General features: G+C 45.3%; 1 protein-coding gene across 4 annotated transcripts in view; it reads left to right on the forward strand.

Annotated features, from left to right (window-relative positions):
• Positions 1-1,182: 1,182 nt before the first annotated feature.
• ARL15 (ADP ribosylation factor like GTPase 15) overlaps positions 1,183-16,833 on the forward strand; it is a 589,960-nt gene continuing 574,309 nt past the window's right edge. Inside the window, exons 1-2 of one of the 4 annotated variants that reach the window (XM_063961988.1) lie at positions 1,194-1,419; positions 15,027-15,170. In XM_063961988.1, the coding sequence (XP_063818058.1) occupies positions 15,165-15,170 (6 nt within the window). In that variant the 5' untranslated portion in view covers positions 1,194-1,419; positions 15,027-15,164. Of the gene's footprint in view, positions 1,420-15,026; positions 15,171-16,833 lie in introns of all 4 variants that reach the window. The other 3 variants (XM_063961997.1, XM_063961969.1, XM_063961977.1) reach the window with 3 other exon arrangements.

Raw genomic sequence — 16,833 nt, forward strand, 5'->3', positions numbered from 1 at the left:
TCATATCGCCAAATAAGTGCCCCCCCTCTCTGTTTTAACCCTGTTTCTGTAGTGCAGTGCAGGGGAGAGCCTGGGAGCCTTCCTCACAGCAGAGCTGAGCAGGAAAATGGCGCCGTGTGCTGAGGAGAATAGGCCCCGCCCCCTAAAACGGCGGGCTCTTCTCCCGGAGTTTGTGAGATCTGGCAGGGGTTAAATACATCCATATAGCCTCAAGGGCTATATGTGATGTATTTTAGCCATAAAAAAGGTATAATACATTGCTGCCCAGGGCGCCCCCCCCAGCGCCCTGCACCCTCAGTGACCGCTGGTATGAAGTGTGCTGACAACAATGGCGCACAGCTGCAGTGCTGTGCGCTACCTTATGAAGACTGAAAGTCTTCTGCCGCCTGTTTCTGGACCTCTGGACCTCTTCAACTTCGGCATCTGCAAGGGGGGTCGGCGGCACGGCTCCGGGACGAACCCCAGGGTGAGACCTGTGTTCCGACTCCCTCTGGAGCTAATGGTGTCCAGTAGCCTAAGAAGCAAATCCATCCTGCACGCAGGTGAGTTTACTTCTCTCCCCTAAGTCCCTCGTAGCAGTGAGCCTGTTGCCAGCAGGACTCACTGAAAATAAAAAACCTAACTTAAACTTTTATTCTAAGCAGCTCAGGAGAGCCACCTAGATTGCACCCTTCTCGGCCGGGCACAAAAATCTAACTGAGGCTTGGAGGAGGGTCATAGGGGGAGGAGCCAGTGCACACCACCTGATCCTAAAGCTTTTATTATTGTGCCCTGTCTCCTGCGGAGCCGCTAAACCCTATGGTCCTGACGGAGTCCCCAGCATCCACTTAGGACGTTAGAGAAAAGTTATTATATGGATCACTTCTACATTTGGCTCCCCAGCTGGTGCATTGTGCAGCTTTTATCATGTAAACACTTGCATGCTGTTGTGGAACTACAAGTCCAAGCAAGTTCTACAGAAGAGCCCAAAGACACACCAGCAGCTCAGTGACTCTTCTTACATAACGCCCCACCGCCGGATTACTACACTGTGACACAAAACGCCAAGCCAGCCAGCCAGACTGCAGCTGATTCTAAACGACGTATGGGGTCATGTGATAAGTGACGAGGGCGCCCTCACACTCACTGGGCGTGGCCGTGCCTCAGAGGGCGTGTCCGGCAGAGGCGCGGGCGTGGTTTGGTACGGCGCGTCCCCCAGCTGGGCGGGGTCAGAGCGGCCCCCAGACGTGTGCAGGTGGGAGGAGAAGGAAGGAAGAAGAAAGAGAGAGGGGTCAGTTCCAGCAGCAACAACTTAACAGGAGCGGTGTTGTGCAGCTGCAGCGGCGGCGGTGACCGGACTCCCAGCGGAGGAAGCCCCCCCTCTCTGCCCGCCAGGTGCACGGCTCAGCCCCCCCTCTGCATGAGTCCATGGATTACATGGTATGTGTCTGTCACCCCCATCACTGCTCCAGCAGCCCAGGCCATTCCCCAGCCATTAGATGCCTGCAGATAGCTCCCAGGCTGCTGGTTGGAGCATGCAGCCCCATAAAACATGCTCCAGTGAGCTGCCTCATTTACTTTCCAATTGCACTGCTAATGCTTGGCTAATACATGGCTAATGCAGGCTGTGCCTGTGTCACAGGTGTCTTATGTGCTGCCCTGACCATGCTCAGTCCTTGCACCCCACAGCCTACATGGCACTGACCTGCCTCTCATGTTATATACATATGCTTGTTATGTACTTATTAGTATCAAGTGCATTATATGCTTCTTATATACTGTACACTATATGCTGCTTATATACTGTACGGTATCAAGTGCATTATATACTGTATACTATATTCTGCTTATGTACTGTATGGTGTCAAGTGGACTATATGCTTGTTATGTTCTGTACACTATATGCTGCTTATGTACTGTACAGTATCAAGTGAACTATATGCTGCTTATGTAGGTGTCAAGTGCACTGTATGCTTATGTTCTGTACACTATATGCTGCTTATGTACTGTACAGTGTCAAATGCACTAAATGCTGCTTATGTACTGTATGGTGTCAAGTGCACTATATGCTGCTTATGTACTATACACTATATGCTGCTTATGTACTGTACAGTATCAAGTGAACTATATGCTGCTATGTACCGTACGATGTCAAATGTACTATATGATGCTTATGTACTGTGCACTATATGCTGCTTATGTACTGTACGGTGTAAAATGCACTATATGTTGCTTATGTACTGTACACTTTATGGGTATCCGGACTCTTGGTCGACATGAGTCTTTCGCTTTTTTTTAAAAAACTTTTTCATACTTTACGATCCACGTGGCCTACGGTCGGGAACGGTAACCTGTTCCGAGCGCAGTAGTAGCTGAGCGAGGCACCTTGCCTGCAGCTTGGCGAGCGAAGCAAGCCATGCAAGGGGACGCGGTGCACTAATTGGGGTTCCCGGTCACTTGACGGAGAAAACGACACCAAAAACCCCATTAAAAAAATAATGTCCACCCAATGGCTGTGTCGACCTATCCACTGTCAACCAATGTGTCGACCTAATTGGTGTCGACCCTGAGTCCCATACCCCACTATATGCTGCTTATGTACTGTACAGTATCAAGTGAACTATATTTACCATACGGTGTCAAGCGCACTATATGTTGCTTATGTACTGTACACTATATGTTGCTTATGTACTGTACACTATATGCTGCTTATGTACTGTACGGTGTCAAGTGCACTGGATGCTGCTTATGTACTGTACGTTATAAGGTGTACTGTATGCTGCTTATGTACTGTACAATATAAAGTGCACTATATGCTGCTTATGTACTGTACACTATATGCTGCTTATGTACTGTACGGTGTCAAGTGCACTGGATGCTGCTTATGTACTGTACGTTATAAGGTGCACTGTATGCTGCTTATGTACTGTACGATATAAAGTGCACTATATGCTGCTTATGTACTGTACACTATATGCTGCTTATGTACTGTACGGTGTCAAGTGCACTGGATGCTGCTTATGTACTGTACGTTATAAGGTGCACTGTATGCTGCTTATGTACTGTATGCTATAGAGTGCACTGTATGCTGCTTATGTACTGTATGCTATAGAGTGCACTGTATGCTGCTTATGTACTGTATGCTATAGAGTGCACTGTATGCTGCTTATGTACTGTATGCTATAGAGTGCACTATATGCTTCTTATGTTCTATAGTTATATACTAACAAGTGCAGTGTATAGAAAAGAACTATACCTGGTGAGTGCGCTAATGCATAATGTAATATAATGAGTACAGTAGAGAGAATAAATCCCCCCAAACCATTAGGGAAATTGGATTAATATAATAAACGTTACTTTCATTTTGCGGTGTATATATGTCTCAGTTGTTCTGTGCTTTTTCTCCATATATGTACGTGTTGCACTTCATAACACATGGAAACATAACCGAATGCAGAACATAGTGTAATCCAATATAACCGTGTTTATTCTTACAAAAACAATCAAAAAACATAGGTAAAAAGGCAACATGGAGGATTACCCGATTCCTGTGAATAGTGGGCAGAATAGCTATTTTAGAGATGTCGTCCCGGTTCCTGGGCCTTCTCCCCCAATAGAATGCATGGTTTCCGCCACTGTATATCCAGGATAGCACTCCTGTTACATGTGCAGCATATGCTTCTTATGTTCGGTACCAGGCCGGGCCAACCTGTGGCTCTCCAGCTGTTGTGAAACTACAAGTCCCAGCATACCCTCCCACTGATCAGCTGGTAAACCATGCTGGCACTTGTAGTTTCACAACAGCTGGAGAGCCTCAGGATGGCCAGGCCTATTCTGTACAGTAGGGCTGTATATATTTACGTACTATACAGTATAAAGTGCAGTATATGCTTCTTATGTACTGTACTTGGCAGTATATGCTTCTTATGGGGATGCAAATCAATTTGCTGCCTTTTGGTAACCCGGAAGTCAGGATACCCCGCAAGGGGACTCCTAGCGCTCACCCTTATGTACTGTACACTATCAAGTGCACTATATGCTGCTTATGTACCGTACGTGTCATGCACTATATGCTGCTTATGTACTGTACACTATCAAGTGCACTATATGCTGCTTATGTACTGTGCACTATATGCTGCTTATGTATCATACGTGTCAAATGCACTATATGCTGCTTATGTACTGTACACTATCAAGTGCACTATATGCTGCTTGTGTACTGTACACTATATGCTGTTTATGTACCGTACGTGTCAAATGCACTATATGCTGCTTATGTACTGTACACTATCAAGTGCGCTATATGCTGCTTATGTACTGTGCGCTATATGCTGCTTATGTACTGTGCGCTATATGCTGCTTATGTACTGTGCGCTATATGCTGCTTATGTACTGTGCGCTATATGCTGCTTATGTACTGTGCGCTATATGCTGCTTATGTACTGTACGCTATATGCTGCTTATATACTGTACGCTATATGCTGCTTATGTACTGTGCACTATATGCTGCTTATGTACTGTGCACTATATGCTGCTTATGTAACATAGTAACATAGTATCTGAGGTTGAAAAAAAACAAGTGTCCATCGAATTCAACCTATTTGTGGTCTCCTATGCATGATGATTTGACTAAAATTTCTGACTGATGCTGCTGTCAGCCGTTGCATTTTATCCCTATTTATAGTAACTATAATGCATGACTATGCACCATACCCCTGGATATCCTTATCCATTAGGAATTTATCTAACCCATTCTTAAAGGTGTTGACAGATTCCGCCATTACAACTCCCTCGGGCAGGGAATTCCAAACACGTATTGTCCTTACCGTGAAAAAGCCTTTACGCCGTATTGTGCGGAATCTCCTCTCCTCTAACCTGAGCGAGTGTCCACGAGTCCTCTGTGTTGATCTAACCAAAAACAGGTCCCGCGCAAGCTCTGTGTATTGTCCCCTTATATATTTGTAGATGTTGATCATATCCCCTCTTAGTCTCCGCTTTTCCAATGTAAACATGCCTAGTCTTTCAAGCCTTTCCTTGTATTCCATCGTCTCCATGCCCTTAATTAGTTTGGTCGCCCTCCTCTGTACCTTTTCTAGCTCCAGGATATCCTTTTTGTAGTACGATGCCCAGAATTGTACACAGTATTCAAGGTGTGGCCTCACTAGTGATTTATATAACGGGAGTATAATACTCTCGTCCCTAGCATCAATACCCCGTTTTATGCATGCTAATATCTTATTGTACTGTATGTGTCGAGCACAGCGAGTCACCGAGCCCACTGTGTGGCGAGCGCAGCAAGCACGCAAGGGGCTTCGTTGCTCTCTCCTCCTGCCGACAGTCTAAAGCTCGAGATCCCACCGTCAGTATGGTGACCGCCGGTCACCCGAATCTACCCGTTATAAGTTGTCTTCTTTGTTTTCCTGCAGTTGGTGTATTTATGGTAATAATTTGCATTACCTTCTGTGTCTCAGTTAAAGCTTATTGTGTGGCTAGTAAAGAATCATTGTCACTTTTTATTTCAATTAGAATGTTAACAGTAGTGCTTGGGCACAAAGCTAATGCTTCAAATCATCCCTCGTCTTTTGTACAGTGCCTAGGTACTGTTGTGGGAACACATTGCAGGGGGAGTCCGTAGATATGGAGCAGTGGATGAGAGGGCGGCTCTGGAATACCTGTTAGCTTCCCTGTCATGCGTGTCTTTCTAAGCGCAGTCCAGGCTGAATCAGCGTGTGGAAGCCACTGTAGAGGCAGAACGTCCAGTCGGGTAGGATTCCCGTGCCTACGTAGACACTACACGTCCTGAGCGCTATTCGAGGGACGCCGAGTGGGGTGGGATTCCCATGCCTTCGTAGATGCTGCACGTCCTGAGCGCTGTCAAAGCTACGTCAGCGTGTGAGAAGACGCTGCGGGGACTGGACGCCGGGTCGGGTAGAATTCCCGTGCCTCCGTGTATCCTGTACGTCCTGGTCCCGCTGATGATGACGTACATTTCACATGGAGCTTGATCACATCCAATATAGAGTTTTATTTTAAAAAATGCAATAAAAGTTAAATTTTATTAATTTATAATCATTTCAAAAGAGTGCGCCACACACTAAGCTCTTTTTTAGTGCAGTACCCACTAGTGGTCTACACTAATAATCTCTAGAAAAACTACTGTAACTCTAGCTTAGTGGCGCACCTCCAGCCTGTTATTTATATTAATTTTGGTCCCTTCACAAAAGATAGGACTATTAATATCTTTCATTGGTTGGTTTCATCTTAATAATATTGCCAATTTCTGTGACCTGTGCATTGTCCACCTGACACTTCTGTGTCTCTCCCTAGAGAATATTGTAAAAGTTACAGTGAGTGTGAAACCTTAGAATACGCAATTACAGAATTTATGTAAATGAATCTTGTGTGTGGTGTATGTATATGTGTGAGAGATGCTTTATAGAAATGAATCACCTCTTAAGGGGGGTACACACTAGGCGATGTGCTCTATGAGCGACGTCGCCTAGTGTGTTCCCTTCTGGGGCGGTCAGCGGCAGTGCGTACACACTTAGCGATACAACGACCATATCCCTCAGTGATTTCACGCCGCAGCCGGGCAGTGCATGCAGTTTTTAGATAGTCCAAATTGAGCTGCATGCACGGCCGACAGCGAGGGTTGACCCGCGTGGCCGCGTATTGATCGTCGTCGGCATACACACTTGCCGATAAAGTAAACAACGTCGCTCAGGAAGGGTGAAAATGAGCAACGTTGTTTACTTTCTCGGCAAGTGTGTATGCACCTTTACTTATTCATGTGTATTTCAACAAACATTTACTCATCAGTGCAAAATAAAATGCCCACAAGGTGTCTTCCTATAGATTACATAGGGGCAGATGTATTAAGCCTGGAGAAGTCATAAGTGCAAGGTGATAACACTCCAGCCAATTATTATGGGTTTGAAAAATGACAGAAGCTGATTGGCTGGTGCGTTATCATCTTGCACTTATGACTACTTTATCACTTCTCCAGGCCTAATTCAGTATGAGTTGTAATTGTGCAAGAAATCGCAAAACTACAACTAATTTCTCTGGCATGTGGGGTCCGCCCTGCACAGGGCAAGGCCGCTGCCCCCCCCCCCCCCTTCCCCGGTGAAATGCTAGCACATTGCTATACAGCGATCCGCTTGTATCCTAAGGGTTGCCCCCTGCCTACGCAGCCTAGCTGCAAAGGCAGTTGCCAGGCAGCTTTGCTTCGGGTCGCAGCCGCCGTGCCCCATCCCACTAACTGTCTGGATGTGCCTCCGTTGTCCGAAGCGCGCACCCACCAACGTCGCCACCCATAAAACTTAGACTGCGATCCCATGCAATCGCGGTTTAAGTCACCGCGCATTTGCACAACAGTGTCCGTGCATGCGCAGAAGTGCTGAAATTGGCAAGTAGCGATTTCCGAACTTCTAACTTTCAAGCTGGATTAGGCCATTAATACATATGCCCCCTAAATTTTGTTATCTTAAAATTTTCAGCATTTGCAAACTTTTTTTTTTTTTTTTTGCAGTTACACTTATTTGCAAAGCAAAAGGTCTGTCAAACTAGTTTGTCACTCCTTGTAATGGGTGTTTCTCCCATTTCAGCTCTGGCTGCAGTTGCATAAATCTATTTGGTTAACTATTTGAGACTGTCAAATATGCATCATGTTGTGACACTCCATGGCTCTGCATTGAGCTAGTTCTGGGTACTACAGGTTGAGTATCCCATATCCAAAATGCTTGGGACCAGACGTATATTGGATATCAGATTTGTCTGTATTTTGGAATACTTGCATACTATAATGAGATATCATGACGATGGGACCTAATCACATAATGCATTTATGTTTCATATACACCTTACACACACAGCCTGAGGGTCATTTTAGCCAATATTTGTAAATAACTTTGTTCATTAAACAAAGTTTGTGTACATACACACAATTCATTTGTTTCATATACACCTTATACACACAGCCTGAAGGTAATTTAATACAATTTTTTTAATAACCTTGTGTATTAAACAAAGTTTGTGTACATTGGGGTCGATTCAATTCGGCAATTTAAGAATAGCGCTGGGAATTAGCTCCCGACGCTATTCAATTCAGCTCCAGTTAAGTCGGCGATGGCCCGTTCTCGCCGACTAAACAGGTTGAATTGTTGGGAGAACAGGCATTCACCGACTTAACTCCCCGGCGCGAGGCAGCACTTTTGTCGGGTTTCTTCTCTCATCCCCCGGGGATATGAGAATTCCCGACAATTGCGGGTCACTAGCAGCTGAATTGAATAGCGTCGGGAGCTAATTCCCGGCGCTATTCATAAGTTGCCGAACTGAATCGACCCCATTGAGCCATCAGAACACAAAGGTTTCACTATCTCACTCCAAAAATTCTGTATTTCGGAATATTTGGATATGGGATACTCAACCTGTACTGAATTATTCCGCGTAAAGCATGACCTGTGCCCTCCTGTCATTCACTTATTACTGGTGTATGGATGCTGCTTATCGGAACCCACTGCCTTTCCCGGGAGCTCCGCTCTACTGCTGCTTGCCAGTTGTTTTAGAACAGTGGTTTCCAAACGTTGTCCTCATCGGCCCCCAACAGTTCATGTTTTCCAGGTCTTCTTGCAGAATCACAAGTGAATATAATGGAGTAATGAATACACCTGTGCACCTGCCAGGTGACCTAGAGAACCGAGTTTGGGAACCACTGTTCTAGAACATAGTGGAGGGAGAGGTTGATAGGTGGTGGTGGGGTGACTGGAAAAATAGTAGAGATCTATAGCAGAGGAGCTTGTCCTACGTGTCAAGAGGTGCCATACGAGCACAAGATACCCGACTGACCAGATATTTAACAAGTACCATGTTGTGTAACATTAAAATGCCTATTAATGTACTTTTCTGCATAAAGCATACTTGGTGGCGAGTGGCATGTATTGAATGAGCTCTGTAGTGTGCTAACTAGTATATTATACACTTTCACTGACTTAACATACTCCTACTAACTATAAATCCATTTAACATTGTTTGTTCAACCAAACGCCCCTTTATTTGCTCTACAGGTATAACGGCTACTGGTATTCATATGGATATCAAGCTGTAGATGGCGTAGATATACTTGTTTGAAATCTATCTATCTATCTATCTATCTATCTATCTATCTATCTATCTATCTATCTATCTATCTATCTATCATCTCATCCTGTCTGTCTGTGTGTCCTGATGTGCAAGAGATGGCTCTCTGAGCTTTCAGGTGTGGCCCCCAGGCTTCTTCCTGCTTCATAGTCACCTCTGTTTGCTACAATATGTTTGATATGTTATTACAGGTAGGTGTCACTGTCTTGGATTAAATGTATTGTTTTAAGTTATTATGGAAAATAAGGGTTGCACATGTTGACTGTAAAGTGTATCCGGTTACTCATCACAGATATATAGGGGCAGTTCAGTTCAGTGCGACGGAATGGGAAATCACTGCTACATCTACATCTCAAATTCTGCCTCTCCCCCCACCTGTAGGGGGTGTGGTATGGAAGGTCGACATTAACTAGGTCGACATGGTCTAGGATGGTCGACAGGTCAAAAGGTCGACATGAGTTTTTTTAATGTGTTTTTGGTGTTGTTTTCTCCGTACAGTGACCGGGAACCCCAATTAGTGCACCGTGTCCCCTCGCTTTGCTCGCCATGCTTCGGGCAAGGTGCCTCGCTCCGCTACTGCTGCGCTCGGCACAGGTTACTATTCCCAATCGTAGTCCGCGGGAATCATTAAGTATAAAAAAGGAAAATAGAAAAAATTGTGAAAACCCATGTCGACCTTTTGACCTGTCGACCTAGAGACCCCGTCGACTTAGTTACTGTCGACCAATAGAGGTCGACCTAGTTACTGTTGACCTAGTTACTGTTGACCTAGAGACCGGATCCCCCTGTAACTGGCTGATATGTGCGCAGCCGGGCATCACAGCGCATTGCCTGCTATTGAATTCCCATAGAACTGTACAACTTGTTTTTATCTACCTAGCATTGTGATTGTCCTGACATTAATGTATATTTGCATAAGTCCAGGTTAGGCAACTAATTCCCAGTTACCAGATAAATAATTTTCCTCCAAAATTACTTCTACAATTGATTTTTTTGGCTGTTTTCTCCATTGCTGTAAGTGAATGCACTTCTTCCCTGGTACCTTACCAATTCCTGCTGGCTCCTGAATTCTGTTTTATTTGGTCCAGACAGTTGCTTTGAAACAAAGGCATGTCTGCGTGATGTAAACCTGTTTGCCAGGGTGGTCATCGCTTGCTCTCTGCTGCCGTCTAATGTTCAGTGTATCTAGATTAGGACTTGGTGAATTCCATTGTGGAGCGACTGATCTGTCAGGAAGAACCTTTGCTTTTATTCCTTTTTTCCCTCACTGACAAATGCTACATTTCTTAAAAATATAGGCCGAGCTTCAACAAGTCTTTTAAGTTATGACCCTTTCTTCAGGGAAAGAAAAAGTTTAAATGTATTTCTATTATATGATACTGGGGGCGTCTATGTAACATGTTCGAATGCTTGTTTGTTTTCAACTTTGATGACGAAATCAGTAAATTGAGCCGAGCGGTTCATTCATATTTTGGTTCTACAGGCCATTGCAGCTAGGGAGGCCAATCCCGGGATCGGGATTGGCGGGATCCCGGGATTTGGGCCCAAAAATGCCGGGATTTGAATCCCGGGATTGGAGCCTCCAATCCCGGGATTCACGGGATTAGAGTGCGCATGCACAGTTTTGCCGGACAGCGCTGAGCACTATAGCTCAGCGCTGCCCGGCTGTCAGCGAGGGAGTTACATCAGCTATGGACACACACATACTGACCGCGCTGGCGGCATTTCAAACGTAGCGCCGGCTGCCAGCCAATCAGAGCTGGCAGACCGGCAGCCAATCAGGGAAGCGGCAGCAGCCGCGGCCCCTGATTGGCTGCCGGACTGCCAGTTCTGACTGGCTGGCGGCCAGCGCTACGTTTGAAATGCTGCCAGCGCGGTCAGTGTGTGTGTGTCCATGGCTGGTGCCCGCGGCCCGCCCGTAAGTAGTAAGTGTTTATCTTCGCTACCTACACCCACACTCTCTGCTCCTGACATCCTCCCTCTGCTCGCTACACCCACCGGAACCTTCCCTTCCTGTACCTTACATGCTCACTACACACCCACCCTCCCACTGCTCCCTACACCCACTCTCCTGCTGCTCCCTACACCCACTCTCCTGCTGCTCCCTACACCCACCCTCCTGCTGCTCCCTACACCCACCCTCCTGCTGCTCCCTACACCCACTCTCCCGCTACTCCCTACACCCACCCTCCCTTCCTGTTCCTTACATGCTCCCTACATCCACCCTGCCTTGCTGCCCTCCACATATACTTTCCCTGCTCCCTACACTGCTCCCTACTGCAGTCCCGGGATCCCGGGAATCCCGGGATTGAGCATTTTTCAATCCCGAATCCCGGGATTGAAAAAATGCCTCGGGATTGGCCTCCCTATTTGCAGCTCTTCTGCAACTTGCAACATAACTGAGGTTTTGATCTGTCACTTGAGTTTAAAGTCCCCTTTATAACAGCCTATTAGCATTATTAATCAGTTTCAATGTTTCCAGTCATGATTAGAAGTAGTTAATTAAAAAAAATATATATATACTATATATTATATTGGATAAAACTGTTGGCTTACTGTGGATCACAATGATTAAAATATACTTATACCCTTTTCACACCGCACAAATAACCAGCGTGCATTGTGAAAGGGGCATAGCCGAAATCTCGGGTCGCCTGACCCGGCAATTCAACCCGGGAATAAAGCAGTGTTATACCCGGGTTGAAGACCGGGTCAGTGGCTGCGTAAACGGGCTCCCGGGGATGCGTCCTGGGACCTGTTTACGCGCCACCTCCGCCGCCGGCTCGCCCCCCGCTGCTATGGCAACCCGGGTCGAGGAAGCCTGCAGCAGCTGTCAATGCCGGATCCCATCCAGGAAGGACCCGTTTCCAATTCCCGGGTGAGATCCGGCATTGGCAGTGTGAAAGGGGTATAAGTTGCGTGTAAAAATGTGTTTATTATTTATTAAGTTTCTTGTATAGCGCAGCATTTTTCGTTGCGCTTTACAGTTAGAACAACAGTAATAGAAGAAAACTGAGCAAAAACAGGCAGACATGTAGGTAGGAAGGCCCTGCTCGCAAGCTTACAATCTATAAGGAAGTAGGCATTGATGATGCTATTTCCCCCACACTGCCGCTAGTATAAACTATGAAATTGTTAAGCTGCGCTCCTCTCGGTGACTGGGCGGTCATATAAGTACTGTATGTATATAAAATGTGTTTATACTGATCAGTAGCAACGTACTTTATTTAAGTTCTTTGATAACGGAATTTCATCAAGAATATTTTGCCTAACGTTCTTTTATTAAGTGGGTTATTTCATGTGTACCCACCACATAAATTGCACATTTCAAACATCAATAAGATGGCTTCCTGCTCTGTAGAGCTGCCATGTGACGAGTCTGTTATCACCAGTCACTGCACCGTTCTATGTTTAGCCTGACTGGGGATGGAGAGCGCTTGTAGGTTATACAGGGTCCGTAATTGTACTTTAATAGCTTATCTACCTAAATGGGGCACTATACTAGTTCTTCGGTAACATAAAATTGATTGTTGGAAATCTTAGCTTGAAGATCACTTTCATTTTCTTGACCTGTTTCAATGCATTACTGTGGATGGCGGCATAAAAATGCACTCTGCTAAATTACATGAGCTCTAAAGGAATTCCTAAAGCTCCACTAAGGTGGAGGCACAAATGAATTGAATGCTGTTCCCTGTACTTCTCGAATAAGAACCTGATTTCTACACTTGTTTGCAGTGACATTCCTGAAGCTGCTTCTACAGTCATTTTTTTTTGTAACTACCAACAACAACAAAAAAAATCCAAACATGCTCCCTGGGATAAAACAACATGGCGTTATCAGGCTTCCCGCTTGGGATTTTTCAGAATAAATAAACAGAAGTACACAGGATTGCAAGACGGAAGAACAGACTATTCTACTGCTGGCCACTGCAGAGATTTTCTGTAGAGGAATTGGTTATTTACTACGGGTATCATCGACGACAACCATGAAAGCTGCTGAGGATTGCTGCATAGCCATGACACCCGATCTTAAAAACATTCTGTGCGAGCAGATATTAGGTTAATGTGATTTAGGTGTAAACTTGTATCTTCTCCAGCACAGTGCCAGAGTATGCTACGCATTGTGTCTCTGTATATATGACACCAGCCACCATATTACTGAAGAAATGGATGCAAATATGGCTCCAGTGGCCGCACGGAAATATGGAGCGTGTTCTGGGCACCACCTGATTCGGGTATGTGCACACCCTTCACTCGCTATAAAGACCCCCCCATGGCAGATGTAAGATGTAATTGGATTTAAACCTCTTTGTCTGACACTTAAGTTCCTGTATTGTTGTGGTTTTGTTCTAGACCAGCGGTGGCCGGTATTCGTTCACATGGTCGACCATGTTATGGTCGACAGTCATTAGGTCGACCGCTATTGGTCGACATTGACATGGTCGACATTGACACATGGTCGACACATGAAAATGGTCGACACATGAAAAGGTCGACATGAGGTTTTTTTTACTTTTTTTTCTTTTGGGGAACTTTTCCATACTTTACGATCCACGTGGACTACGATTGGAACGGTAATCTGTGCCGAGCGAAGTGTTAGCGGAGCGAAGGCACCATGCCCGAAGCATGGCGAGCGAAGCAAGCCATGCGAGGGGATTCGGTGCACTAATTGGGGTTCCCAGTCACTTTACGCAAAAAACGACACCAAAAAAAGTTTAAAAACTCATGTCAACCTTTCCATGTGTCGACCTTTCATGTGTCGACCATTTTCATGTGTCGACCATGTGTCCATGTCAATGCCGACCAATAGTGGTCGACCTAATGACTGTCGACCATAACATGGTCGACCATTCATACCGGAACCATCTGGCACTGGGGGCATATATTTATCTGGCACTGTGGTGGCACCCATTTTTTGGCATTTTTATATGTATGTGGCACTGTACAACATGACTAAACAGGGTTATGACACAAGGTCACACTCCTACAAACATCATACCGAAAGGCGTGTGCACAAAAATGGGGCGTGGCTTTGTCACAACTAGGCCACACCCCCATTTTTGCCCGCGCGCCGAAGGTGCGCGCATGATAATGGCTCTTGCACTTGCCTATGGATCTTTTCTGACTCTTTGCCTCCTACTGGTTGGCCACCCCTGTTATAGACTCTCACTCTTCTCTGCTCTCACCTTCTGTGGTGGATCTATTTACCATTGGATGCAAGTGAGCAATGTCTGTCTGGCAGATGGAAGCCACTTGTACTGAACAACAGGTATATGCTACTCTGCTATCATTCCTATCTTCCTCTGCCAGCCAGTTCTGGTTCTTTTATAACCCGGTATCCACTCTCCTCAGTAATCACCTAGCACTTCTGCCGGCTTATCTTAGTCTTATAAACACAGGAGTTATTGCACAACAGTGGAATACGATCTCTGAGGTAAACATTGTTAGAGAGTTGTGTGTTGATAGATCTGCCATAGGATTAACTGGTAGTTACGGTATTCTTACCTTGCATTACATAATGCTTTGCTGCTAATCACAAGAAATGTAATATCTTGACCAACTAGAGCAAGAATGGATTTTGTAGGCATTTTGTGATAAAGTTGTGATTGCGGAGGAAGATGTTTTCTTACGCACAGCAGACTTCCTGTCGGAGTTGGTATAGAGGAAACAGCCATATTGTGCCAAAAATGGCTGATCACAAAGAACAATCTTGTGTATAGCTAATGTCAAACATCAATTTCTGCAAAGTTAATGGAGCTTTTATATAAGGCAGCATGGAACTCTTGGTAATTCAGTGATGACTAAAAAAATAAAAAAAAAAAAGACCAATTACCTTTAACAGCAGAATACCTAATTACTGATGATGCCTAATTTTTGGGAGTAATTACTATTAATATGATCTCTCTCAGCTGCTGCTCCCGTAATGAACTGCAGCCCCACGTCGCAGTACACCAGGGTCATCTAGGGAGACCCACACGCACCGCCTGAAGTTACAGTTAGAGGACGGTTACAGCTGAGGCAGATCTGGATAAGGAGGGTGACTGGACATGAAGGTGAGAGAGCCAGGTCCGGGACTTGGCCGTAAGAGTAAATACGGCCGCTGAGAGTAAAGCCGGGCATACAGTATGCAGTTATTGGCCCAATACGCAGATTATTGGAGTTTTGGGAAGATAATTTGCATTGTGTATGGTCGCAACTGATCAGCAACGGTCAGACTTGGAAAATCTTCTGACAATTGGTCGGCCACATTTGGCAGTGCATGTTATGCCACGGTTTGCTGCTTGACATTTCTCCTGTTCCTTCACACGGTAGGAAAACAGATAGCATGTGGCCATACGCCGAAATGTCTCACAGTGTATAGCCACAATATCCGATGAGGAAACTGCGTGAAGCGAAAAGAGTCACATCAGGGAGCCTGCAGTTGTCATCATAGCCGACTTTGCCCAAGCTCAGAGGGGTGGGAACATTGCAGTTACTACACACACTTTTCATTACTCAAACGTGCCAGCTTTATGAGTAATGTATATAAATAAAGGACACTAGACCTATTACAGACAAAGAGCCATACTCGGGACCTAATGCCTGATTAAGAGGTGTGTGCGCAGTTGACTGATGTTTTCTTTGTCCTGTGTTTGCGTCCAAGTTGCACAGTGCATATGTCCTGATTATCTGCATACAGAGAAGCAGTGAGAAAGCAGTCTGGTTCCTATACCAGAGAGGAGTTAACACATACTGTACACAAGTAAATGCTTTTGTCACAAGCTCGGAGCACCCGGGTTCTGTTCTCACAACTTCCCAGTCCGGTTGCTCTCTGGTGTGCAGAGTTATCAGAAGCGGCCGGTCTTCACTGTCGCAGGAGCTGTGTCAGAGAGCACGCCCCCGCCGCATCGGTCGTTGACCGCGGGTAATTGAATAGTCCCCTATGTCTCTCTTCCATCTGTGATATTCGGGCACCAGCATTGAGTGACCCAGTCAGAGGTCAGCTAAATCCCTTGTGGGAGTCCCTGGTGAAAACCACTGGCATGTTAGACTCCGCACCTCTGTGCTGAGTATTCGCCATCTCCTCAGTACTAGCCAGTTCACATATTCCTGCCCATTCATCCGACCTCCAAGATTACTACCTATGGCATCACTGTCGGCTTCAGGCTCTGATCCCTGTCCGGGAGCGTAAACAGAATCCGATACCCGTGACACCTTTTCAGTAAGAAAAGTACAGAGCTGTAGTTTGCAAATTGTTGAAATCACTTGCCTACTGACATATGATAGTAAAGTTATTACCTGTTAGAGATGTATATATAAATCTGGGACATTGTCAAACAGTGATGCCATTAATTGCCAGTGTGTTCTTTAAAGTTAAATACTGTGCACGCATTATACTTTGTGCATCACAATCTTTTTTTCTTTGTCGCAAGTTTATTATCACGCTCAACATTTAAGAAGCCAGTATGTGCACCAACTGGCCACAACGAATACGTTCAGTGATTTATTAATAAAGAACCTGCACATTTGAATAATTCTTTCTTCTTGCTATTGACGTGGACTTTACTGCTAATTCCTGCTGATCCCTGGGTTAGGGACACTGCATGCTGTAGGCCTATTTGATAACTGATCATCTATAATTTTCTATAGAATCTTTACCATTTTGGTGCACTGTTTTTGTAATAGCTTTAAAACCTGTATTGCACAGTAGATATCTCCAAAGCGTGCTTTACTAAT

The sequence above is a fragment of the Pseudophryne corroboree genome, chromosome 1 (genome assembly GCF_028390025.1).
Source record: "Pseudophryne corroboree isolate aPseCor3 chromosome 1, aPseCor3.hap2, whole genome shotgun sequence".
Taxonomy (NCBI): domain Eukaryota; kingdom Metazoa; phylum Chordata; class Amphibia; order Anura; family Myobatrachidae; genus Pseudophryne; species Pseudophryne corroboree.